The following is a 27624-nucleotide window of genomic DNA, read 5'->3' on the forward strand; positions in this document are numbered from 1 at the left end:
CATTCCTTGGCTCCTTTGTTTTGTGGCTACATCACTCCAGCATCTGCCTCCATCTTTGTATTACCTTCTCTGTGTGTGTCTTCTCTTTTGTGTCTTATATGGCCACTTGTCGTTAAACTTGCCCATCCACAGAACCCAAAGATGATTTTTTTTTTGAGACGGACTACAGACACGTGCCACCATGCCCAGTTAATTTTTTGTATCTTTAGTAGAGATGGGGTTTCACCATGTTAGCCAGGATGGTCTCAATCTCCTGACCTCATGGTCTGCCTGCCTCAGCCTTCCAAAGTGCTGGGATTACAGGTGTGAGCCACCGCGCCCGGCCAGTAAATTCTTTTTATTACTGTAGTAGATGATACTTGATTAGATGCCATGTTGGGTGCTTTCATTGTGGACAAAGGGGCTCCCATCTCTAAGCTTACATAAAATGTAATTTTAAAAAGACATTTCTTTAGATGTACCTGTTGACATTTTTGTTAATAGTGTCTCATGTCTAGTTTTGGAGGCTGGAATGTTCCAGGGAGCCACAAAAATCTCTGTCAGTTGGTGTTTTGAATAATTATTCTGAAATATACTCCTAGGCTTGAAACTTGGATCTGGCTTTTTTTTTTAACTTGAATTTTTTTTTTCTCTTAAGTTATTCTTATGAATTTTACAGATAGAGCCAGTTTTGTAGCATAGTAAAATTTAAGTTTATGTGACTATTGATCTACCCATCTTATAGAGATTGCCTGTCTGTAGGAAGACTGTGGTAACTGTGGTCAGACTCATCATTTTGAACACTCTAGGTTAGCGTTGGAGAATTTGTAAAACAGAAACTTAACCAACTGTGCTTTGAAAGAGTAAAGTCCATGAAAAGTATTACTTTTAAGTTTCCAGGATTTACAGTTTTAGGTAAACAGTTTTTACATACTGTATTTCAAAACATCAGAGTACTGAAACTTACCTATATGCTCCTTACTAAAAATAGTTCATGCAGGTTCTTTTTTTTTTTTTTTTTTTTGAGACGGAGTCTGGCTCTGTGGCCCAGGCTGGAGTGCAGTGGCCAGATCTCAGCTCACTGCAAGCTCCGCCTCCCGGGTTGACACTATTCTCCTGCCTCAGCCTCCCAAGTAGCTGGGACTACAGACGCCCACCACCTCGCCTGGCTAGTTGTTTTTTTTTTTTTTTTTTTTTTTTTGTATTTTTTAGTAGAGACGGGGTTTCACCGTGTTAGCCAGCATGGTCTCGATCTCCTGACCTCGTGATCTGCCCGTCTTGGCTTCCCAAAGTGCTGGGATTACACGCCCGGCCCATGCAGGTTCTTTTGGGTGATCATAGTTTTACAGAGTATAGTAGAAAACAGGATGCCAGTTAGCATCTCTTTTTTTTTTTTTTTGAGATGGAGTTTCACTCTTGTTGTCCATGCTGGAGTGCAATGGCGTGATCTTGGCTCTTTGCAACCCCCGCCTCCCGAGTTCAAGTGATTCTCCTGTCACATCCTCCCGAGTAGCTGGGATTACAGGTGCATGCCACCACGTCTGGCTAATTACTGTACTTTTAGTAGAGACGGGGTTTCATTATATTGGTCAGACTGGTCTTGAACTCCTGACGTCAGGTGATCTACCTGCCTTGACCTCCCAAAGTGCTCGGATTGCAGGCATGAGCCACCACACCTGTGCCTGGCCAGCTAGTTGGCATCTCTTTAAGGTCTCCACTATCCTGCCATATTAAGTAGCACAGAAACACACCAAGTTAATTATATTAGCATTCATCTCCCCCGCTACCACATTTTCTCAAGCTTCGTACTATGGTACATGCGTGATTTAGTGTTACAGAAGAGGGTGTCAGTAACCCAACAAATAAGTTCTTCAGGTTTCTGGTTTGCTGTGTAGTTACTAAGGAGGGATTCAGCTGGTGGAGGAGAGCCTGGCACAAATGCCAGGAAAGAAGCCCTTTTCCTAGCATTTCAGTGTTTCCATTGAAGCTTAGTGAGTGGTGAAGTCTTTTGGCATAGGTGCTCCACCATCTGTCTATTCACATAGACTCTTTCCGTCTACCTGGCTATGTGCCACCCTTGTTTTGGACATAGAGGGGTAGAGAGCAGGGACCACTGCTTCAGTAACTAAAAGTAGATGGAATTTCAGATCCTGACAGAGATTCTCTGTGGAGTCGTCACCCCTGCTCCTCATCTCCTGGAGTTGGTAGCAAGGAACAGCTGATCTGCTTTTGGTACTATGTATACTTTCTAATGCTTTTGTTCCCCTACTTGCTATAGAAGTAGAAGTAGTTTTACTGGCATCCCTACGATTTTCCTGTCCTGTCTCTCTCATTTGCTTAGTTATCTTCTACCTTGGCTCTGGTTGCCAAAATTCTAAACTTATATTTTGTGTGTGTGTGTGTGTGTGTGTGTGTGTGTGTGTGTGTGTGTTTGTTTGTTTGTTTTTTGGAGACAGGGTCTTGCTCTGTTGCCCAGGCTAGACTGCAGTGGCACAATCACAGCTCACTGCAGCCTTGACCCTCTGGGCTTAAGTGATCCTCCCACATCAGCCTTCCCAGTAACTGGGACAGCAGGTGTGTGCCACCATACCTGGCTATGTTCTTTATTTTTTGTAGACACAGAGTCTTGTTATGTGGCCCAGGCTGCTCTCAAACTCCTGTATTCAAGTGATCCTCCTGTCCCAGCTTCCTAAAGTGCTGGAATTACAGACAAGAGCCACCGCACTCTGCTAAACTTCTGTATTGTTAGGTATATGATCCCATGGCTGCAGTATCAGAGAAGGAGGTTATTGCCTTCCCATGTACCTTATTTCAGTGACTCTAAAATGCCGTCAATTGAAAGATGTACCATTATTCTACTAAAAAGGAAAGTATACTTAGTGCCAGTTAAGCTGACATGCCATTGATTATGGTATGCAGCCTGATTTCAGCTATGTTTTAGTTTTAGTTATTTATTTATTTTTGAGACAAAGTCTCACTCTGTTGCCCAGGCTGGAGTGTAGTGGCACAATCTCAGCTCACTGCAACCTCTGCCTCCCAGGTTCAAGTGATTCTCCTGCCTTAGCCTCCTGAGTAGTTTGGATTACAGGTGTGTGCCACCACGCCCAGCTAATTTTTGTATTTTAATTTTTAAAATTTTTTTGAGATGGAGTTAAGCTTTTGTTGCCTAGGCTGGAGTGCAATGGTGTGATCTTGGCTCACTGCAACCTCTGCCTCCCGGGTTCAAGGGATTCTCTTGCCTCAGCATCTCAAGTAGCTGGGATTACAGGCAAGCACCACCACGCCTGGCTAATTTTGTATTTTTAGTAGAGATGGGGTTTCTCCATGTTGGTCAGGCTGGTCTCAAACTCCTGACCTCAGGTGATCCACCTGTCTTGGCCTCCCAAAGTGCTGGGATTGCAGGGGTGAGCCACCGTGCCTGGCCTAATTTTTGTATTTTTAATAGAGATGGGGTTTTGCCTTGTTAGCAAGGCTAGGCTGGTCTGGAACTCCTGACCTCAAGATGATCCGCCCACCTTGGCCTCCCAAAGTGCTGGGATTACAGGCATGAACCACCGTGCCCAGCCTCTGCTATGTTTTTTTTATTTTAAAGTCTTACAATCAGTGACAATCACTGTAATTGTAACTATCTGGTTCTTCAACAGATATTTACTGGACAGTTTTGATGGACCAGGCTCTGTGCAAAAAGCTGGAAGTCAGGTCCCTATTTGTTACTGGGTCAAGAGACATTAAATAATCACATAGATGCCAGGCGCGGTGGCTCACATCTGTAATCCCAGCACTTTGGAAGGCCGCGGTGGGCAGATCACAAGGTGAGGAGTTCGAGAACAGCCTGGCCAACATGGTGAAACCCTGTCTCTACTAAAGATAGAAAAAATTAGCCCGGTGTGGTGGCGTGTGCCTGTAATCCCAGCTACTCAGGAGGCTGAGGCAGGAGAATCACTTGAACCCAGGAAGTGGAGTTGCAGTGAGCTGAGATCATGCCATTGAGATCACGCCATGCCTTTGCACTCCTGCCTGGGCGACAGGGCAAGACTCTGTCTCAAAAAAAAAAAAAATTGTTCACATAGATAAGGCTCATGCCTAGTGCTTTTCTTTGAGACAGAGTCTCACTCTTGTCACCCAGCATTGAGTGCAGTGGCGCAATCATGGCTTACTATAGCCTCAACTTCCTGGGCTCAGGTGATTCTCCAGGCATGTACCATCATGCCCAGCTAATTTTTTGTATTTTTAGTAAAGGTGGGGTTACACCATGTTGCCCAGGCTGGTCTTGAACTCCTGGGCTCAAGTGATAACGCCCACCTCAGCCTTCCAAAGTGCTGATGTTACAGTCGTGAGTCACCTTGCCTGGCCAGTCCTATCATTTTGAATGGCTGAGGAGAGAGGATGGCTTGAGTCCAGGAGCACAAGACCAGCTGGGACAGTGTAACAGAGTGAGACCCTGTTTCTACAGATTTTTTTCTTTTTTCTTTTTTTTTTTTTTTGAGACGGAGTCTTGCTCTGTCGCCCAGGCTGGAGTGCAGTGGTGCGATCTCCACTCACTGCAAGCTTCGCCTCCCGGGTTCACGCCATTCTCCTGCCTCAGCCTCCCGAGTAGCTGGGACTACAGGCGCCTACCACCACGCCCGGCTGATTTTTGTATTTTTAGTAGAGACGGGGTTTCACCGTGTTAGCCAGGATGGTCTCGATCTCCTGACCTTGTGATCCGCCCGTCTCGGCCTCCCAAAGTGCTGGGATTACAGGCGTGAGCCACCGCGCCCGGCCTCTACAGATTTTTTTTCTTTTTTGAAATAGAGTCTCACTGCATGACCCAGGCTGGAGTGTAGTGGCACGATCTCGGCTTACTGCAACCTCCGCCTCCCGGGTTCAAGCGATTCTTCTGCTTCAGCCTCCCAAGTAGCTGGGACCACAGGCGTGTGCCACCACACCTAGCTCATTTCTTGTATTTTTAGTAGAGACAGGGTTTCGCCATGTTAGCCAGATGGTCTCGATCTCCTGACCTCATGATCCACCTGCCTCAGCCTCCCAAAGTGCTGGGATTACAGGTGTGAGCCACTGCACCCAACCTCTACAAAAAATTTTTAAAAATAAACAACAGCCAGGCGTGGTGGCATGTGCCAGTAGTCCCAGCTCACTTGGGATGCTAAGGCAGCAGTATTCCATGAGCCTAGTTCAAGGTTATAGTGAGCTGTGTGATTCACACCACTGTACTCCAGCCTGAGCGACAAGAGTGAGACTCTGTCTCAAATAATAATAACCACACAGATAAATATGAACTGTATAAAGTTGTTAAAGCAACCTGGGCTTTACCGTAGTACTTAATAAGAAATAAATGGAAGTGGCGGAAAGAGGCTTCTGGGAAGGTCTCTAAGGGCAACATTTAAGTGAAGCCTGAAGGTGGATGTGGGGGAGGAGAGGATGGGAAGAATATTCTAGGCAGAGTGTTCCTATAGTCCTGGAGTGGTTGAAATTTAAAAGTTAATTAAGAAAAAGTAGGCCAGGCGTGGTCGCTCACGCCTATAATCCCAGCACTTTGGGAGGCTGAGGCGGGTGGATCATGAGGTCAGGAGTTTGAAACCAGCCTGGCCAAGATGGTGAAACCCCATCTCTACTAAAAATACAAAAAAAATTAGCTGGGTGCGGTGGTGAGCACCTGTAATCCCAGCTACTCAGGAGGTGGAGGCAGGAGAATTGCTTGAACCCAAGAGATGGAGGTTGCAGTGAGCTGAGATCACACCACTGCACTCTAGCCTGGGTGACAGAGGAAGACTTCGTCTCAAAAAAAAAAAAAAGTACACTTTGGGAGGACGAGACGGGCGGATCACGAGGTCAGGAGATCGAGACCATCCTGGCTAACACAGTGAAACCTCGTCTCTACTAAAAAAAAATACAAAAAACTAGCTGGGCGAGGTGGCGGGTGCCTGTAGTCCCAGCTACTCGGGAGGTTGAGGCAGGAGAATGCCGTAAACCCGGGAGGCGGGGCTTGCAGTGAGCCGAGATCCGGCCACTGCACTCCAGCCTGGGCGACAGAGCAAGACTCCGTCTCAAAAAAAAAAAAAAAGTAGAGTTGATCATTCCTTATCCAAAATGCTTAGGACCCTAAGTGTTTCAGATTTGAATTTTTCTGGATTTTGGAATATTTGCATATATATAATTAGGTATCTTGGGGGTGGGACCCAAGTCTAAACACAGAATTCAATTATGTTTCATATAGGCCTTGTACAATTTTTTTGAAGCCTGAAGATAATTTTATTAGTTTAGTTTTTTTTTTTTTTTTCCTTTTTTTTTTTTTTTTTGAGACGGAGTCTTGCTCTGTTGACCGGGCTGGAGTGCAGTGGCCGAATCTCTGCTCACTGCAAGCTCCGCCTCCCGGGTTCAAGCCATTCTCCTGCCTCAGCCTCCCGAGTAGCTGGGACTACAGGCGCCCGCCACCTCGCCCGGCTAGTTTTTTGTATTTTTTAGTAGAGACGGGGTTTCACCGTGTTAGCCAGGATGGTCTCGATCTCCTGACCTCGTGATCCGCCCGTCTCGGCCTCCCAAAGTGCTGGGATTACAGGCTTGAGCCACCGTGCCCGGCCTTTTTTTTCCTTTTTTTTTGAGATGGAGTCTCGCACTGTCACCCAGGCTGGAGGGCAGTGGTGCAGTCTCAGCTCGCTGCAACCTCCGCCTCCTGAGTTCAAGCTATTCTGCTTCAGCCTCCCGAGTAGCTGGGACTACAGGCGTGCGCCACCACGCCTGGGTAATTTTTGTATTTTTAGTAGAGATGGAGTTTCACCATGTTGGTCAGGCTGGTTTCAAACTCCTGACCTTGTGATCCGGCTGGTTGGCCTCTCAAAGTGCTGGGATTGCAGGCGTGAGCCACCGTGCCAGCCTTTTTAATTTTTTCGAGATAGAGTCTCACTTTGTTGCCCAGGCTGGAGTGCAATGCAGTGATGTGATCATGGCTGACTGCAGTCTTAAACTCTAGTGCTCAAGCCATCCTCCCAAGGACTGCAAGCACTGTGTATACAGGTGTATAGGCACTGCCGCCTAGCTAATTTTGTAGAGACAAGGCCTCACTATGTTGTCTAGGCTGGCGTTGAACTCCTGGACTCAAGTTAGCCTCCTGCCTTGGCCTCCAAAGTGTTGGAATTATAGGCCTTACGCGATTTTTTTTTTTTTTTTTTTTTTTTTTGAGATGGAGTTTTGCTCTGTTGCCTAGGCTGGAGTGCAGTGGTGTGATCTTAGCTCACTGCAGCTTCCACTTCCTGGGTTCAAGTAACGTCCAGCTAATTTTGTATTTTTAGTAGAGACGGAGTTTCGCCCTGTTGGCCAGTCTGGTCTTGGACTCCTGACCTCAAGTGATCCTCCCAGAGTGCTGAGATTACAGGCGTGAGCCACCGTGCCTGGCCTTTACATAATATTTTAAATGATTTTGTTCATGAAATAAAATTTGACAGTGTTTTAACTGCTGCCTACCACATGAAACCAGGTGTGGAATTTTCTTCTTATGGCATTATGTCAGTACTCAGAAAAAGTTTCAGATTTTGGAGCGGTTTAGATTCAAATTTTTTTTTTTTTGAGACGGAGTCTTGCTCTGTCGCCCCGGCTGGAGTGCAGTGGCTCAATCTCGGCTCACTGCAAGCTCTGCCTCCTGGGTTCACGCCATTCTCCAGCCTCAGCCTCCCGAGTAGCTGGGACTACAGGTGCCCGCCACCACGCCCAGCTAATTTTTTGTATTTTTAGTGGAGACAGGGTTTCACCGTGTTAGCTAGGATGGTCTTGATCTCCTGACCTCATGATCCGCCCACCTCGGCCTCCCAAAGTGCTGGGATTACAGGCATGACCACCGCGCCTGGCCTTTTGTTGTTGTTGTTATTGAGACAGTGTCTCACTGTGTTGCCCAGGCTGGAGTGCAATGGTGTGATCTCGGCTCACTCCATCCTGTGCCTCTTGGGTTCCAGCGATTCTCCTGCTTCAGCCTCCCTAGTAGCTAGGATTACAGGCATGCGCCACCATACCCAGCTAATTTTTGTATTTTTAGTAGAGACGCGGTTTCACCAGGTTGGTCAGACTGGTCTCAAACTCCTGACCTCAGGTGATCCACCTGCCTCAGCCTCCCAAAGTGTTGGAATTACAGGCGTGAACCATTGCCCCTGACCAATAACCATATATTCTTAAAAATTGCTGAGAGTAGATTTTTTAAGTGTTTTCACTGCCAAAAGATACAAGTATGTGAGGTAAATAAGTATGTGAGATAATATGTTAATTAGCTCAATTTAGCTATTCCACAGTGTATTCATATTTCAGAACAACATGTTGTGCGTGACAAATATATACAATTTTGTCAATTTGAAGAAAGAAGTTGGCTAGGCCCGGTGGCTCACGCCTGTAATCCTAGCACTTTGGGAGGCTGAGGTGGGTGGATCACCTGAGGACAGGAGTTCAAGACCAACCTGGCCAACAAGGTGAAACCCTGTCTCTACTAAAAATACAAAAATTAGCTGGGCGTGGTGGCAGGCGCCTGTAGTCTCAGCTACTCGGGAGGCTGAGACAGGAGAATCGCTTGAACCCAGGAGGTGGAGGTTGCGGTGAGCTGAGATCATGCCACTGCACTCCAGCCTGGGCGACAGAGTGAGATTCCATCTCAAAAAAAAAAAAAGGAAAAGAAAAAATTGTGAAATGAGCAAAGGATAGTTAAAGGTAAAATGAGAAAGATTCTTGATATTCAATAATGAACAGAGAATACGGTCATATGCCATATAATGACATTTTGGTCAATGACAGACGATATTATGACAGTGGTCCCATAAGACAGTGGAGCCAAAAAATCCCTGTTGCCTAGTAACGTTGTAGCTGTTGTAATGTAGTGCAATTCCTTTTTTTAAAAAGTAAATTAAAAAGTAAATTTATTATAGGCTGAGTGCACAGTGTTTATAAAGTCTGCAGTAGTGTACAATAATCAGTAATGTCCTAGGCCCTCACATTCACTCATCATGGACTCATCCAGAGCAACTTCCAGTCTTGCAGACTCTGTTCATGGTGAGTGCCCTATAGAGGTGTACCATTTTTTACCTTTTCTCCCCCATGTTTTTACTGTACCTTTTCTGTTTACATATGTTTAGGATACACAGATACCATTGTGTTATAGTTGCCTATGGTATTCAGTACAGTAATATGCTGTATAGATTTGTAGCCTAGGAGCAGTAAGGCTGTATACCATGTGGCCTAGGCTATACCATCTAGGTTTTTGTAAGTACACTTCGATGTTCTACAGCTACAGATTTCTCAGAATGTATGCTTTTTGTTAAGTTTAGCATGACTATATTCTCTTCATAAACACATTTCCATCTCAGTGGTTGCTAAAGTACTCAAAGAAAGAAACTCCTTATTCTCTCATGTTTTCCACATTTACCCCAAAACACTTTTTTCTTTCTTTTTTCTTTTTTTTTTTTTTTTGAGACAGAGGTTCGCTCTGGTTGCCCAGTCTGGAGTGCAATGGCGCGATCTCGGCTCTATGCATCCTCCACCTCCTGGGTTCCAGTGATTCTCCTGCCTCAGTCTCCCTGCTAGCTGGGATTACAGGCATGCGCCACCACACCTGGCTAATTTTTGTATTTTTAGCAGAGACAGGGTTTCAGCATGTTGGTTAGGATGGTCTCGAACTCCTGACCTCAGGTGATCCACGTGCCTTGGCCTCCCAAAGTGTTGGGATTACAAGCGTGAGCCACTGCACCTGGCCCAAAACACCTTTTTCATTCAAGTTCAGTAATTACATCGTAATATATTGTGTATGTCACTATAAACTAACTTTTTTTTTTTTAAGATGCATTTTCACTGTTGTTCCCCAGGGTGGAGTGCAATGGCATGATCTTGGCTCACTGCAACCTCCATCTCTTGGGTTCAAGCGATTATCTTGCCTCAGCTTGCCATGTAGCTGAGATTACAGGTATGCACCACCACGCCCAGCTAATTTTGTATTTTTAGTAGAGACAGGGCTTCTCCATGTTGGTTAGGCTGGTCTCGAACTCCTGACCTCACGTGATCCGCCCACGTCAGCCTCCCAAAGTGCTGGATTACAGGCATGAACCACCATGCCCGGCCACATGCAGGTCTTTTCTTTTCTTTTCTTTCTTTTTTTTTTTTTGAGACAGAGTTTTACCCCTTCCCGCAAGATGCTTGAAGTACAGTGGTGAGATTATAGCTCACTGCAGCCTCAAATTTCTGGGCTCAAGTAATCTTACTGCCTCAGCCTCCTGAGTAGCTAGGACTACAGGAATGTGCTTCCACATCCCGGCTAATTTTGTTGTTGTTAATTTTTTGTAGAGACAGGGTCTCACTATTTTGACCAAACTGGTCTCGAGCCCCTGGGCTCAAGCAGTCCTCCAGCCTCAGCCTCTCAAAGTGCTGGGATTATAGCCATGAGTCCCTGTGCCTGGCCTGTAGACTTTCTGTTTCCTGATACTATTGGTTATTGGGCTGAATGGACTAGACTTCCGGTTGGAAATTTTTTATTTGCCTTTGTAAGTATTTAAGCACTAATTCTGCTTGGTAGCCTACTAAGCATTAACCCACTCAGACATTTGAGTGCCTCTCATGTTCCAGTCTCTACAGAATGCGGTGAAGAATATGATACACCTTGTCTCTCATTCAAGGAGTCGTAATTAAACATTAAAGGGATAGAGATGAGTTTGTGCAGAGGTTAACTTCTGGTAGTTGTAGATAATTTAAAAATGAAATATAGGGAGGCTGAGGGAGGGGAATCACTTGAACCTGGGAGGCAGAGATTGCAGTGAGCCGAGATTGCGCCACTGCATTCCAGCCTGGCGACCGCGAAATCCTGTCTCAAAAAAAAAAAAAAAAAAAATATATATATATATATATATGGCTATATAGTGCCATATATGATACTATATTTATATAGTACAGTTAATAAAATAGCTTCCTAGGAAAAGGAGGCCTATAGAGAATAAAGAGTTAAGATTTTTTTCATCCTAAGAAAGATAAGTCTAATCTTTTTAATTGCAAATGTTTAGTGTTGATGTTTTAAAACCATAACTGCTGTTGTGAAGATAGATAAAGATCATCTGGGGTCTAGCTTAGAATTTTTTTTTTTTTAATCTCAGAATTTCATATTGGTTTATCCTTTGTGAAACTTTAAACGTGGTAGGTAAATGTTAATGTCTTAACTGCAATTTATTGGATATAAATAACTTACTAGACGGAACTCACTGACTTTAAAACTGCTTTTACCATAGCTGACTTTTTCTACTTAACGAACAGTGATAGACCTTATTCTCTGACTTCCTGATTCTAACTAACACTCTGCACCCCCTCTTCAAGTGTAGATCTGGTTTTGCATTTAAGGTCAATGATGAGTCTAAAAAAGAATTTTCTTAGGCCGGGCGCAGTAGCTCACACCTGTAATCCCCACACTTTGGGAGGCCGAGGCGGGTGGATCACGAGGTCAGGAGATCGAGACCATCCTGGCTAACATGGTGAAACCCCATCTCTACTAAAAATACAAAAAAATTAGCCAGGCGTGGTGGCGGGCACCTGTTGTCCCAGCTACTCGGGAGACTGAGGCAGGAGAATGGCCTGAACCCAGGAGGTGGAGCTTGTGGTGAGCAGAGATCTCGCCACTGCACTCCAGCCTGGGCAACACAGCGAGACTCTGTTTCAAAAATAATAATAATAATAATTTTCTGGCCGGGCGCGGTGGCTCAAGACTGTAATCCCAGCACTTTGGGAGGCCGAGACGGGTGGATCACGAGGTCAGGAGATCGAGACCATCCTGGCTAACCCGGTGAAACCCCGTCTCTACTAAAAAATACAAAAAACTAGCCGGGCGCTGTGACGGGCGCCTGTAGTCCTAGCTACTCGGGAGGCTGAGGCAGGAGAATGACGTGAACCCGGGAGGCGGAGCTTGCAGTGAGCTGAGATCCGGCCACTGCACTCCAGGCTGGGCGACAGAGCGAGACTCTGTCTCAAGGAAAAAAAAAAAAAAAATTTTCTTTAAAATGTCTATAGTTTTTTGAATTATTTGTTTTACGTTAGGGTAATCAGCATCTTCTTTTGTTAAACAGAATTTTAGACCATTTACTTTATCAGCATAAATACAATATAGTGCTTTGTTTAGTTTTTATAAAAAATATTTTTAGAGACAGAGTCTGTTGCCTAGGCTGAAGTATAGTGGCATATCATAGCTCACTGCAGTCTCCAACTCCTGGTCACTAGTGATACTCCGGCTTCAGCCTCCCAAGTGGCTGGGATTACAGATGTGTACTACCATGCCTGGCTAAATGTTTCTATTTTGTAGAGATGGAGTCTTGCTCTGCTGGTCTTGAACTCCTGGCCTCAAGCAGTCTAACTGCGTCAGCCTCCACTGCACCTGTCTTGTCTTGTTTAGCCTTTTTTTTTTTTTTTTTTTCTTTTTTTTTTTTTTTGAGACAGAGGGAGTTTTGCTCTGTCGCCCAGGCTGGAGTGGAGTGCAGTGGCGCGATCTCAGCTCACTGCAACCTCTGCCTCCCAGGTCCAAGCGATTCTCCTGCCTCAGCCTCCCAAGTAGGTGGGACTATAGGCATGTGCCACCATGTCCAGCTAAGTTTTGTATTTTTAGTGGAGATGGGGTTTCACCATGTTGGACAGGCTGGGCCTTGTTTACTTTGTGGGTTGTGATAGGGATAGTGTAAGCTTTTAATTTTTATCTAAATTTAGTAGTACAACAAGTTAGATTACATAAATGACAAATTTTGCTAATATCTTTATATAGCGTATCATTAAAAGGGATGGGCTTCATGAGAAAAATCTTTTTTTACCTAGAAAAAGTATTGTAAGCCAAAAATTAAGTATTAGCTGTATATTTGATCACTACTGGAAGCTGTCAGTATTGTCACACAGATTGTATTTTTAAAGGATTTCCTGGAACCTGACGTGCTTTCTTTGTTTTTTTGAGATAGGGTCTTGCCCTGTCACCCAGGGTGAAGTGCAGTGGCTACTCATTGCAGCCTCGACCTCCTGGGCTCAAGTGGTCCTCCCAGTTGTAGACCCTCCTGCTTGTAGTTCCAGCTACTTAGCCTCCCGAATAGCTGGGACTGCAGGTGCGCACCATCACGCCCAGCTGATTTTTAAATGTTTTGTAGAGATAAGGTCTCCCTATGTCGCCCAGGCTGGTCTCAACCTCCTGGGCTGAAGCTATCTTCCTCCCTTGGCCTCCCAAAGTGCTGACATTATAGGCATGAGCCACTATGGTCAGCCTCTCTTGCTTTAAATAATCTTCTTAGCAGAGCATCTTTGGTTTGCACCTGTAATCCCAACTACTTGGGAGGCTGAAGTGAAAGAGTTGCTTGAGCCTAGAAATTCAAGGATACAGTGAGCTATGATCAGGCCACTGCACTCCTGTCTGGGTGACAGAGCAAGACTCTGTCTCTTAAAGAAAAAAAAATAACCCAGGCACGGTGGCTCATGCCTGTATTCCCAGCACTTTGGGAGGCCAAGCTGGGCAGATCACTTGAGGTCAGGAGTTGCAGACCAGCCTGACCAACATGGTGAAACCCCGTCTCTACCAAACAGTACAAAAATTAGCTAGGCATGTTGATGTGTGCCTGTAGTCCTAGCTACTTGGGTGGCTGAGGTGGGAGAATTGCTTAAACCTGGGAGGTGGAGGTTGCAGTGAGCCAAGATCCTCCAGCCTGTGTGACAGAGTGAGACCCTGTCTCAAAAAAAACCCCAAAACAACAGTTGCATACAGTGTTTGTTTTGATGGAAACAATTACTGAAATGCAGACTGTCTATAGAGTTTTTAAAATACACTTAGAAAGTAGTGATTTATTTAGAAGAAAATGACTAATAGTTGAAACATCTCAACTTAATAAATAGCAAAAATTAATAGCAAGTCATTTGTTGTGTGAAACATTAACTATAGGGTTGACAAGGAAATTATAATTTAAAAGGGGGGGTTGGTACTTTCTAGTTAAATTGAAGTGTTAACCTAGTACTCGTGTACAAGAATATTTACCAAATCATTGTGATAGTGAAAAATAGGAAATAAAGGATCTGTTGTGGTTTAGACATAGAGTAGCAGAATAAAAAGCAGTAGAAAAAGGAATAAACCACCCTGGCCAACGTGGTGAAACCCTGACTCTACTAACAATACTAAAAATGGCTGGGCGTGGTGGTGGACACCTGTAATCCCCACTACCTGGGAGGCAGTTGCAGGAGAATCGCTTGAACCCGGGAGGCAGAGGTTGCAGTGAACTGAGATCACACCACTGCACTTCAGCCTGGGCGGGCGATAGAGCAAGACTCTGTCTCAAAAAAATAAAAAAAAAAAAAAAGGAAAGAAAAAGGAACAGACTAGATCTACCTGTGTATCTTCATGGAAAAATATCTCAATATTTTGAGGGAAAGCAAAGTATAGAAGAATACATGCCATGTAACACTAAATAAAAATTTAAAAACATGTAAACAGTGCTGTCTTGTTTGTGGACTCTTAGAAAAAAGTATGAAAGATTACATGAGAATGACAAACACTATATATTCAGGGTATTAATCAGTTCTGGGAGGGTACACAGGGGACCTAGATCCAAAGCTAGTGTGGCGATGTTAAGACCGGGCAAAGCTGGGTTGTAGGTTTATGGTGGGCATTATCTTTTTCTTTTTCTTTCTTTTTTTTTTTTTTTTTTTTGAGACATAGTCTTGCTCTGTCGCCCAGGCTGGAGTGCAGTGGCACAGTCTTGGCTCATTGCAATGTCTGCCTCCCGGGTTCCAGTGATTCTTCTGCCTCAGCCTCCTGAGTAGCTGGGATTATAGGCATGTGCCACCATGCCTGGCTAATTATGCATTTTTAGTAGAGATGGGGTTTCTTCATGCTGGTCAGGCTAGTCTTGAACTCCCAACTTCAGGTTATCTGCCTGCCTCAGCCTCCCAAAGTGCTGGGATTACAGGTGTGAGCCCCTGCGCCTGATCTATGGTATTTTCTTTTTCTTTCTTTTTTTTAAAGACAGAGTTTTGCTGTTGTTGCCCAGGCTGGAGTGCAATGGTGAGATCTTGGGTCACCATAACCTCCACTTCCTGGGTTCAAGCAGTTCTGCTGCCTCAGCTTCCCAAGTAGCTGGAATTACAGGCATGCGCCACCAAGCCCAGCTAATTTTGTATTTTCAGTAGAGACAGGGTTTCTCCATGCTGGTCAGGCTGGTCTCGAACTTCCGACCTCAGGTGATTCACCCGCCTCGGCCTCTGAAAGTGCTGGGATTACAGGTGTGAGCCACTGCACCCGACCCATGGTGGGTATTTTCTATACTTTTAGTTGCTTTGAATCTTTTTAGGGGGAATACAGACTTTAATCTCAGATAAGCTTACCATGTCTGCTTATAGTTAGTTCAGGGAGAGATTGATATTGATATATGTTTCCCCCGGTTTGTCTGTCTTTATACTAGAAGGCAACAATATTAAGAGAGAAATAGAAAATAAGAGTGCTGGTGGCTCACGCCTGTAATCCCAGCACTTTGGGAGGCCGAGACGGGCGAATCACGAGGTCAGAAGATCGAGACCATCCTGGCTGACACGGTGAAACCCCATCTCTACTAAAAATACAAAAAAAAAAACTAGCTGGGCGTAGTGGCGGGCGCCTATAGTCCCAGCTACTCTGGAGGCTGAGGCAGGAGAGTGGCGTGAACCCGGGAGGCGGAGCTTGCAGTGAGCCAAGATCGCGCCACCGCACTCCAGCCTGGGCGACTGAGCAAGACTCTGTCTCAAAAAAAAAAAAGAAAATAAGAGTGCTAAGGGATTAAGTCTATCAGCACCAGATAATCTGATTTGTCAGAAATTATGTCTTTCAAAGTCATCTAGGTTATGAGTTACTAATATTTCCTGAGTTTTAAAAATTAATTTAAAAATATGCAAGCAGTTACTTTCAAATATTAGCTTAAGTGTTGTGCTGGGAACATAAGCAAGTAGTAAAAATTAAATTGTTTCTGTTGCATCCCTAGTTAAGAAAGGAGTGAGGCAGGGAGAATGCATGTACTGTGGTGATGACAGATTGCTCCCCTTCAATCAGTCTTGAAAACCTGGGGCCGGGTGCGGTGATTCATGCCTGTAATTCCACACTTTGGGAGGCCAAGGCGGGCGGATCCCTTGAGGTCAGGAGTTCTCAAGACCAGCCTGGACAACATAGTGAAACCCCGTCTCTACTAAAAATACAAAAATTATCCAGGCGTGGTGGTGGGTGCCTGTAATCTCAGCTACTTGGGAAGCTGAGGCAGGAGAATTGCTTGAACTTGGGAAAGATAGAGGTTGCAGTGAACCAAGATTACTCCACTACAGTCCAGCCTGGGCGACAAAGCAAGATTCTGTCTTTAAAAAAAAAACAAAAAGAGAAAAAAAGAAAACCTGGAACACATCTTGGCCTTCTAAGTCTCATCTCTTTGATTTCAGTTTGTGCCATTTTGTCGTTCGCCTTCCCTTGCTTTCCCCTCAAATCTTGTTGGTAGTGAGTTTTCTAGTATCACCTTTTGTCTCTGATACTTTTTAACTCATCAGACATAAAATAAGCTCTGGCGTGCATTATAATTTCCTGAGCCTTGTTAAAACAGTTCAACTCCACCTCAGAGTTTCTGACCTGATAGTTGTGGGGTAGAGCCTGTGAATTTGCATTTCTAATAAGCTTCCTTGTGATGGTGATCCTGCTGTGTCAGTATCTCAGTTTTGAGAACCACAGGTTTAACTGTTCTTTCTTTGCAGTTCAGTAATTTTATTTATTTATTTATTTATTTTGAGACAGAGCCTTGTTCTGTTGCCCAGATTGGAGTGCAGTGGCACGACCTTGGCTCACTGCAACCTCTGCCTCCTGGGTTCAAGCGACTCTCCTGCCTCAGCCTCCCAAGTAGCCGGGACTACAGGTGCGTGCCACCACGCCCGGCTAATTTTTTTGTGTTTTTAGTAGAGATGGTGTTTCACCGTGTTAGCCAGAGTGGGTCTCGATATCCTGACCTTGTGATCTGCCCACCTTGGCCTCCCAAAGTGCTGGGATTACAGACATGAGCTGCCGTGCCCGGCTGCAGTTCAGTAGTCTTAAAAGAGGTTCAGCTTAATTTCCCAAATACCATGTAGATTCTCAGACATTTCTTTTTTCTTTTTTTTTTTGAGACAGAGTCTCGCTCTGTCACCCAGGCTGGAGTGCAGTGACGCGATCTCGGCTCACTGCAACCTCCGTCTCCTGGGTTCAAGTGATTCTCCTGCCTCAGCCTCCTGAGTAGCTGGGACTACAGGCAAGTGCCACCACGCCCAGCTAATTTTTGTATTTTTAGTAGAGACAGGGTTTCACCACGTTGGCCAGGCTGGTCTCGATTTCTTGACGTTGTGATTTGTCCGCCTTGGCCTCCCAAAGTGCTGGGATTACAGGCATGAGCCACTGCACCCGGCCGATTCTCAGACATTTCTAACTTGGACATTTCTAATATTTTAGATCCAGATTTAAAGAACCATGGTATAGCAGAACACTCAAGTCCTTACCCTTGGGTTAGATACTTTGTATTTTGTTTTCTTATAAAATTGGGAATAGTTCTAAATGATCTCTTATGACCCTGAAATTTTATATATACATATGTATTTTAATATATGTTTTTAATATGTAAAATATATAACAATGTATACATTGTTATATAATGTATAACGTGTATATTGTGTATATAATATATAACATACACAAATACATATGTATTTGTGTATGTAATAAACACATATGTAACATATTAAAAACGTATTTTTAAATACGTACTTTTTTTTAGAGATGGGCTCTCACTTTGTTGCCTAGTCTGGAGTATAGTGACACAATCCACTGCAGCCTTGAACTCCTGGGCTCAAGCAATCCTCCTACTTCAGCCTCCCAGGTAGCTAGGACTACAGGCTCCCTCCACCATGCTGGGCTAATTAAAAAAATTTTTGTTTTGTGGAGATAGAGTCTCACTGTGTTGACCAAGCTGGTCTGGAGCTCCTGGCCTCAAGCCATCCTCCCCCCTTAGCCTCCCAAAGTGTGGGGATTACAAACGTGAGCCACCATGCGCAGACCTGAAATTACAATGCTATGAATCATAATCTTTGTTTAAATATTTTCAGAGTGTGATTTTAACCACCAAAGAGCCTTGATTTGTATAGCAATATTCAGACTACTAAAACTTGACTTCAGAGCCATTTTTCTACAAAGTTAATTATAACCCCTCTCAGTTTTCCATCTTGTTCCTTTCACCTTACACCATAGGGTGAGGACCAAAGGGGTAAACACATCTTTCCCATGCTATTTTTATTTTGTTTCATAATTGTTATGATTGGGGAAGGAGGGTGGTTTGTAAAGAAGCATTAATTTTTACTGACTAATAGCTTAAGTTGCCTACTCAAGGATATAGTGAAAGGGAAATCTGCACATCCCTTGAAGGATGCCTTCCCCTCAAGGAATTTAGAGGGTTTCTTTTTGCTATAGTGGTATGATGCATACATGTATTTGGCTTTCAAAGTTTTAGTGTTCTACTTTATCGGTTTTTTTTTTTTTTTTCCTTAAAATTTCTTTTTTTTTCTTTTTTTTTTTTTTTTGAGACGGAGTCTCGCTCTGTCGCCCAGGCTGGAGTGCAGTGGCCGGATCTCAGCTCACTGCAAGCTCTGCCTCCTGGGTTCACGCCATTTTCCCGCCTCAGCCTCCCGAGTAGCTGGGACCACAGGCGCCCGCCACCTCGCCCGGCTAATTTTTTTTTGTAATTTTTAGTAGAGACGGGGTTTCACCGTGTTAGCCAGCATGGTCTCGATCTCCTGACCTCGTGATCTGCCCATCTCGGCCTCCCAAAGTGCTGGGATTACAAAAATTTCTTTTTTTTGAGACACAGTCTCTATTGCCCAGGCTGAAGTGCAACGGCACGATCTCGGCTTACTGCGGCCCCTGCTTCCCGGGTTCCAGTGATTCTCCTGCCTCAGCCTCCTGGGTAGCTGGAATTACAGGCACGCACCACCACACCTGGCTAATTTTTGCATTTTTAGTAGAGACTGGGTTTCACCATGTTGGCCAGGCTGGTCTTGAACTCCTGACCTCAGGTGATCCACCCGCCTCAGCCTCTCAGAGTGCTAGGATTACAGGCGTAAGCCACTGCACCGGGTTGAGAATCTTTTTATAAATTGAGAATGTTCTACTTTAACTGTCAAAGTTCCTTACCTATCACTTTTTTCTAAACGTAATTATATATACATTCCTCCCTCAGTATCCATAAAAGGTTGGTCCCAGGTCCTTCCATGGATACCAAAATCTACAGATGCTCAAGTCCCTGATATAAAATGGCACAATATTTGCATATAACCTATGCACATCTTCCTGTATACTTTAAGTCATCTCTAGATTACTTACAAAACCTAATACAGTGTAAGTGCTCTGTAAATAGTTGTTATGCTGTGGTGTTTAGGGAATAATGACCAAAGAAGTCTACACGTGTTCAGTACAGACATCATTTTTTCCCCAGTGTATTTGACCCACAGTTGGTGGAACCCGTAGACACAGAGGGCTGGCTGTACTTTCCCTATTGTTCTTTCTCATAAAATAGAAAGTTAAAATTAATGTATAGGTTTAAAGCCAACTGTTAAAACACAGCCTGATATATTTGGATATTATTTTTTTCTGCCTACATGTTCCAACTAGATTCAACTTCAGTTTTCATCATGATGTAGAGATAATCAGTTTTATAGATTGTATGTTTATTTGCTGTAATTGGGTTTTCACTATTTAGATTACACTGCAAATGATGACAATTTTTTTTTTTTTTTTTTTTGAGACGAAGTCTCGCTTTGTCGCCCAGGCTGGAGTGCAGTGGCCAGATCTCGGCTCACAGCAAGCTCCGCCTCCCGGGTTCACGCCATTCTCCTGCCTCAGCCTCCCGAGTAGCTGGGAATACAGGCGCCCGCCACCTCGCCTGGCTAGTTTTTTGTATTTTTTAGTAGAGACGGGATTTCACTGTGTTAGCCAGGATGGTCTCGATCTCCTGACCTCATGATCCGCCCGTCTCGGCCTCCCAAAGTGCTGGGATTACAGGCTTGAGCCACCGCGCCTGGCCTATTTTTTTTTTTCTTAAGTCGGTATCTTGCTCTTGTCATGCAGACTGGAGTGGACTGGTGTGATATAGGCTCACTGCAACCTCTGCCTCCCAGGTTCAAGCAATTCTCCTGCCTCAGCCTCCTGAGTAGCTGGGATTACAGAGGCCCCCACCATGCCCGGCTAATTTTTGTACTTTTAGTAAAGATGGGGTTTTGCCATGTTGGCCAGGCTGGTCTCGAACTCCTGACCTCAGGTGAGCCACTGTGCCCAGCCATGATGACAATTTTTAAAGCTATTTTAATCCACATTTGTAGTCAGGATAATTCTTGCACAGACCCACTTGGTTAAAAAAAGAGAAAAAGAAAATTTTAAAGGGTAATTTATTTTTCAAATAGGCAATATACACACTTTTATAAAATTCAAAATGTATAAAAGGAATATAGTTCCCATTCTCACCCCTAAGCTTTCCTTCCTAAAGGCAATTATTAACTAGTTTCTTTGTGTGTGTGTGTGTGTGTGTGTGTGTGTGTGTGTGTGTGTGTGTGTGTTTTGAGACAGAGTCTCACTCTGTCACCCAGGCTGGAGTGCAGCGATGACATCTCAGCTCACTGCATCCTCTGCCTCCCGGGTTCAGGTAATTCTCCTGGCTCAGCCTCCCGAGTAGCTGGGACTACAGGTGTGTGCCGCCATGCCCGGCTAATTTTTGTATTTTTAGTAGACACGGGGTTTCAGCATGTTGGCCAGGCTGGTCTCGAACTCCTGACCTCAGGTGATCCACCTGCCTCAGCCTCCCAAAGTGCTGGGATTACAGGTGTGAGCCACCGTGCCTGGCGTTTCTTGTGTATTCTTTGGAGATATTTTATGCACATGTAAAGATGGATAGGTATGTGCTTTTTTTCTTTTTTTAAAAAGATCTGTTTCTGAATCCAAATGTGTGTGTGTCTGTGTTGGAGTCTCGCTCTGTTGCCCAGGCTGGAGTGCAGTATCACAATCTCAGCTCACGGCAACCTCCTCCTCCTGGGTTCAAGTGATTCTTCTGCTTCAGCCTCCCCAGTAGCTGGGATTACAGGTGTGTGCCACCACACCTGGCTGATTTTTGTGTTTTTTTTTTTTTTTAGAGATGGGGTTGGTCAGGCTGGTCTCGAGCTCCTGACCTCGTGATCCACCTGCCTTGGCCTCCCAAAGTGCTGGGATTACAGATGTGAGCCACCGTGCCCAGCCCAAATGTACTTTTAAGAATAAAAAACTGGCGAGGTACTGTGGCTCACACCTGTAATTCCAGCACTTTGGGAGGCTGAGGAGGAAGGATTGCTTGAGTCCAGGCATTAGAGACCAGCCTGGGCAACATAGTGAGACCTTACCTCCCCTTTAAAAAGCAATAATAAACAACTTTGAGATACAGTATTACATACCGTAAAATTTAGTGTACAATTTGAGTTTTGACAAATAGGCATATAGTTGTACAATCTCTACTAAAATAATGATTTTGAGCACTTCTATCATTCCTCAGATTTTCTTCATGTCTGTTTATAGTTATTCCCCCCTCTAACTCCCTCCAGCCACTGGAACCATGGATCTGCTTTCTGTCACTATAGTTTTGCCTGTTCTAGAATGTCATATAAATGGAATCATACATCATGTAGCCTTATATCTGGCTTCTTTCACTTAGCAGTATGCTTTTGAGATTCAGCTGTATCAGTGCTGTCAGCCAAGGAAGTGTTGAATGAGCGCTTTAAAGGTCTATTAGTCTAAGTTTGGCTTAGGGTTTTAAAATTATACTGGCTTGTGAAACAGACTGATGGATCTTGTATTCTGCTTAGATAAATCGTAGCGCTTGAGTTAAAAACCTTGATGTCATTCAGCATGGAAAAAAGTAACTCAGTTTGAAAGGAGTGGCCGGGCGCGGTGGCTCAAGCCTGTAATCCCAGCACTTTGGGAGGCCGAGACGGGCGGATCACGAGGTCAGGAGATCGAGACCATCCTGGGTAACACAGTGAAACCCCGTCTCTACTAAAAATACAAAAACTTAGCCGGGCGAGGTGGCAGGCGCCTGTAGTCCCAGCTACTCGGGAGGCTGAGGCAGGAGAATGGCGTGAACCCGGGAGGCGGAGCTTGCAGTGAGCTGAGATCCGGCCACTGCACTCCAGCCTGGGTGACAGAGCAAGACTCCGTCTCAAAAAAAAAAAAAAAAAGAAAGGAGCAAAAGATTAAAGTGAAATCAAAAGTAAAATTCCACTTAGTGAACATGGCAGGACCTCAGAATTGTTCAATTGTTAAATTCAAGTTATATTTTAATAACCTGTTGCTACAGCAGTGTCTTAAATAAAGCCAGATGTTCTTAGTTATACCAACCTGTGCTGTCAGTAATACTTGAGAATGGGAACTATTACTTTTTTTCTTGAGATGGGCAGAAAATCTCTATTTTAGAGACACAAGATCCAAAAATTGAGATATTTGAGTAAGTTAATCATTATCTCAATCCAGAGCCTTCCTTTTTTCAAACTTTCTTTTTTTTTTTTTTTTTGAAATGGAGTCTTGCTCTCTTGCCCAGGCTGGAGGGCAGTGGTGCAATCTTGGCTCACTCAAGCTCCGCCTCCCAGGTTCACGCCATTCTCCTGCCTCAGCCTCCTGAGTAACTGGGACTACAGGTGCCCGCCAACACGCCCGGCTAATTTTTTATATTTTTGGTAGATATGGGATTTCACCGTCTTAGCCAGGATGGTCTCGATCTTCTGACCTCATGATTCGCCTGCCTCGGCCTCCCAAAGTGCTGGGATTACAGGCAGGAGCCACTGCGCCTGGCCCTTTTTCAAACTTTATCTCTGTACTTTATGCTTTGTACTCCAAACTTACAGAGAGGATGAAACAACGTAAGAGTCTAAATGGTTTTTGGATTTAAAAAACTTAGACTTTTCTCTTTTCACTGTTGTAGTTTTAAAATATAATCGAACACTAGTTCTTCTTGAGAACTTTGTTTTTGTCTCAAAAACCAAGCTGAGGGGAAATGGAATATAGTATGATTTCCTGCCTTGTAATTTTTCAGGCATCCCCACCCAATAACAAGTCTCAAGTTTCTGAACTTTTATGTTTAAAAAGCTGAGAAGCTGGTAACTGATTATAAAACATTATTACAGGTAGAGGAGTCTCTGACTAAAAAGCTTTTTTTTTTCTTTTTTGAGATGGAGTCTCGCTCTGTCGCCCAGGCTGGAGTGCAGTGGCATGATCTCAGCTCACTGCAACCTGCCTTTCCTGGGTTCAAGCATTTCTTTTGCCTCAGCCTCCCGAGTAGCTGGGATTACAGGTGTGTGCCACCACTCCCAGCTAATTTTGTATTTTTTTAGTACAGACAGGGTCTCGCTATGTTGGCCAGGCTGGTCTCAAGCTCCTGGCCTCAAGTGATTGGCGCTGCCTTGGCTTCCCAAAGTGTTGGGATTATAGGTGTGAGCCATCGCTCCTGGGAGCTACAAAGCTTTATGGATGGTGGTTTTATTACTTCAGTCAGCCTTTTAAAATACTTTTTTTTTTTTTGGAGACAAAATCTCATTCTGTTGCCCCAGGCTGGAGTGTAGTGGCATGATCTTGCCTCACTGCAACCTCCACCTCCCAGGTTCTAGCAATTCTCCTGCCGTAGCCTCCCAAGTAGCTGGGACTATAGACATGCACTCACTATGCTTGGCTAATTTTTGTATTTTTAGTAGAAATGGGGTTTCACGATGTTCACCAGGCTAGGCTGGTCTCGAACTCCTGACGTCAGGTTATCCTCCCGCCTTGACCCCACAAAGTGCTGGGATTACAAGCATGAGCCACTGTGCCCAGTCTAAAATATATTCTTTCAAAGTTTTTTCTACTTTTAGAACCCTGGTAGTGGACTTCCACTGAAAACGTATCAACTTGTCAGATGGTCCAATATAATTTTGGAACATTTATGACTTTAGAAGGTTGTCCCAAGTGTAACCTAATAGTTTTGAGATACTAAAATTGGCCTTAAATTTTTTTTTGAAAAATGAAATGTTTACATTAAAACAGTTTTGGCTGGGCGTGGTGGCTCATGTCTGTAATCCCAGCACTTTGGGAGGCTGAGGTGGGTGGATCATGAGGTCAGGAGATCCAGATCATCCTGGCTAATACAGTGAAACCCCATCTCTACTAAAAATACAAAAAATTAGCCAGGCATGGTGGCAGGTGCCTGTAGTCCCAGCTACTCGGGAGGCTAAGACAGGAGAATGGCGTGAACCCGGGAGGCGGAGCTTGCAGTGAGCTGAGATCGCGCCACTGCACTCCAGCCTGGGCAACAGAGCGAGACTCCTTCTCAAAAAAAAAAAAACAAAAACGGTTTTTATGGCTCTTTAATACATAATACATGTTTTTTGTTTTTGTTTGTTTGTTTGAAATGGAGTCTCGCCGGGCGCGGTGGCTCAAGCCTGTAATCCCAGCACTTTGGGAGGCCGAGACGGGTGGATCACGAGGTCAGGAGATCGAGACCATCCTGGCTAACATGGTGAAACCCCGTCTCTACTAAAAAATACAAAAAACTAGCCGGCCGATGTGGCGGACGCCTGTAGTCCCAGCTACTCGGGAGGCTGAGGCAGGAGAATGGTGTGAACCTGGGAGGCGGAGCTTGCAGTGAGCTGAGATCCGGCCACTGCACTCCAGCCTGGGCGACAAAGCGAGACTTCGTCTCAAAAAAAAAAAAAAAAAAGGAAATGGAGTCTCACTCTATCGCCCAGCCTGGAGTGCAGTAGTGCAATCTTGGCTTATTGCAACCTCCGCCTCCCTGGTTCAAGAGATTCTCCTGCCTCAGCCTCCTGAGTAGCTGGTATTGCAGGCATGTACCACCATGCCCGGCTAATTTTTTCTATCTTCGCTAGAGACAGGCTTGTTGGCCAGGCTGGTCTCGAACTCTTGACCTCAAGTGATCTGCCCGCCTCAGCCTCCCAAAGTGCTGGAATTACAGGTGTGAGCCACTGCTCCCAGCCCATAATACATGTTTTACCTTCCTCATTGTATTTATTTACTAAGCTCTGAACAAAGCAAAAATGACCCACTTTAAAAATACACATTGCATTGGAGAATCCAAAATACCTTAAAGATTCACCAATCTACTCATCTCTTACTCTGAAGGAATGCTCTTAAAAGAGTTTCACCAGCATGACAGAGAATATTGGTAACAATATAAACTTTAATAATGGATAAAAGGTACATTTACATTGAATATATTTCTTTTCTTTCTTTTTTCTGTAGGAATTGAATGATTTGGCACGGGACCCTCCAGCACAGTGTTCAGCAGGTCCTGTTGGAGATGATAGTAAGTATTTAAAAGGAATAATGGAGTAATAGCATAACAGTGGTTATTTTGCGTGAAGAAACAATTACGCCGGGCGCAGTGGCTCAAGCCTGTAATCCCAGCACTTTGGGAGGCCGAGACGGGCGGATCACGAGGTCGGGAGATCGAGACCATCCTGGCTAACATGGTGAAACCCCGTCTCTACTAAAAAATGCAAAAAACTAGCCGGGCATGGTGGCGGGCGCCTGTAGTCCCAGCTACTCGGGAGGCTGAGGCAGAGAATGGCGTAAACCCGGGAGGCGGAGCTTGCATTGAGCTGAGATCCGGCCACTGCACTCCAGCCTGGGCGGCAGAGCGAGACTCCGTCTCAAAAAAAAAAAAAGAAACAATTACGCTATAGGAAAGAGGCAGTGTTTAACCTTTAGTGGCCCATGAATGGAGCAACTCTGTGTTCATCCCATTATCACCTGTGTTGTTCATTACATTTTGAATCTTCTGCCAGGTATTGGCTGTATAGTTGTTCTGGTCCTCTCCTACCTGACCTTCATCCCTTCTGGGTATTTTCCTGGAGTGAAGGATTTGAGCTTTTACCTACAGCTAGCTATTATTCTTGAGTAAGATAATACTAAGGATGATAGTATATGTGTCTGTGTCTGACTTTCTACTGGCTCATACTTGTGAAATCAGGTCTTTATTTTTTTCTTGAGACAGGGTCTCGCTCTGTCACCCAGGCTGGAGTGCAGTGGCATGATCTCGGCTCACTACAGCCTCTGCCTCCTGGGTTCAAGTGATTCTCGTGCCTTGGCCTCTTGAGTATCTGGGATTACAGGTGCATGCTACCACGCCTGACTAAGTTTTATGTTTTTAGTAGATTCGTGATTTCGCTATGTTGGCCAGGCTGGTCTCAAACTCCTGGCCTCAGGTGATCCGCCTGCTTCGGCCTCCCAAAGTGCTGGGATTACAGGCGTGAACTACCACGCCTGGCCAAAAGCAGATCTTTATTTTTGAAGTCCAGTTTATCTGCTTAATTTTGTCTAAAATAATCTATGAGATGTCTTAATGCATACATTGGATGATAATTTCCTCTGTGTTCCACTTCATTGCAACATAATTTTTTCCCATATAGTGTCTTTGAACTTTTTTAAAGAGGGGATATTTGAATGAGACTGTGCTATGTAAAACTAATTCACAAAAAACTGTAACATTTTGTTGGGTGTGATGGCTCATGTCTCTAATCCCAGCACTTTGGGAGGCCGAGGCAGGTGGATCAGTTGAGCCCAGGAGTTCAAGACCAGCTTGGTCAACATGGTGAAGCCCTGTCTCTACAAAAAACACACGAAAAAATTAGCCAGGTGTGTTGGTGCATACTGGTAGTCCAAGCTACTTGGAAAGCTAAGGTGGGAGGATCTCTTGAACCTGAGCCTGGGAAGCAGAGTTTGCAGTGAGCCAGGACCATGCCACTATACTCCAGCTTGGGCGACAGAGTGAGATGCTGTCTCAAAAAATAAAAACAGGACTGGGCCTGGTGACTCATGCCTGTAATCCCAGCACTTTGAAAGGCCGAGGCGGGCGGATCACGAGGTCAGGCATTCAAGACCATCCTGGACGAGATGGTGAAACCCTGTCTCTACTAAAAATACTAAAAAAATTAACCGGGCGTGGTGACAGGCACCTGTAATCCCAGCTACTCGGGAGGCTGAGGCAGAGAACTGCTTGAACCCAGGAGGCGGAGGTTGCAGTGAGCTGAGATTGTGCCACTGCACTCTAGCCTGGGTGACAGAGTGAGACTCACTCTCCAAAAAAAAAATTGTAACATTTAACAAGTATTTTAAAGTATGTATACTTACAAACACTTGTGTAAATATGTAGATTAAGGTCAAAATGAGTACAGGGTTAAATTAGCTTATGTTTAATAGTTTTGTTTGTTTGTTTTGTTTTTTAAGACGGAGTCTCACTCTCTTGCCCGTGCTGGAGTGCAGTGGCGCGACCTTGACTCACTGCAACCTCTGCCTCCCGTGTTCAAGCAATTCTCGTGCCTCAGCCTTCCAAGTAGCTGGGATTACAGGCACCTGCCACCACACCTGGCTAATTTTTTTTTTTTTTTTTTTTTGAGACGGAGTTTCGCACTGTCGCCCGGAGTGCAGTGGCTGGATCTCAGCTCACTGCAAGCTCCGCCTCCCAGGTTTACGCCATTCTCCTGCCTCAGCCTCCCGAGTAGCTGGGACTACAGGCGCCTGCCACCTCGCCCGGCTAGTTTTTTGTATTTTTTTTTTAGTAGAGACGGGGTTTCATGGTGTTAGCCAGGATGGTCTCGATC

General features: G+C 44.7%; 1 protein-coding gene across 2 annotated transcripts in view; it reads left to right on the top strand.

Moving 5' to 3' along the window:
* Positions 1-27624, top strand: part of UBE2D2 (ubiquitin conjugating enzyme E2 D2) — a 69174-nt gene that overhangs the window by 17296 nt on the left and 24254 nt on the right. For both annotated transcript variants that reach the window (XM_065546857.2, XM_005557936.5), the window contains exon 2: positions 25265-25328. In XM_065546857.2, coding sequence (XP_065402929.1) covers positions 25272-25328 — 57 coding nt within the window. In that variant the 5' untranslated portion in view covers positions 25265-25271. The remainder of the gene's footprint in view (positions 1-25264; positions 25329-27624) is intronic.

The sequence above is a fragment of the Macaca fascicularis genome, chromosome 6 (genome assembly GCF_037993035.2).
Source record: "Macaca fascicularis isolate 582-1 chromosome 6, T2T-MFA8v1.1".
In the NCBI taxonomy this organism is placed as follows: domain Eukaryota; kingdom Metazoa; phylum Chordata; class Mammalia; order Primates; family Cercopithecidae; genus Macaca; species Macaca fascicularis.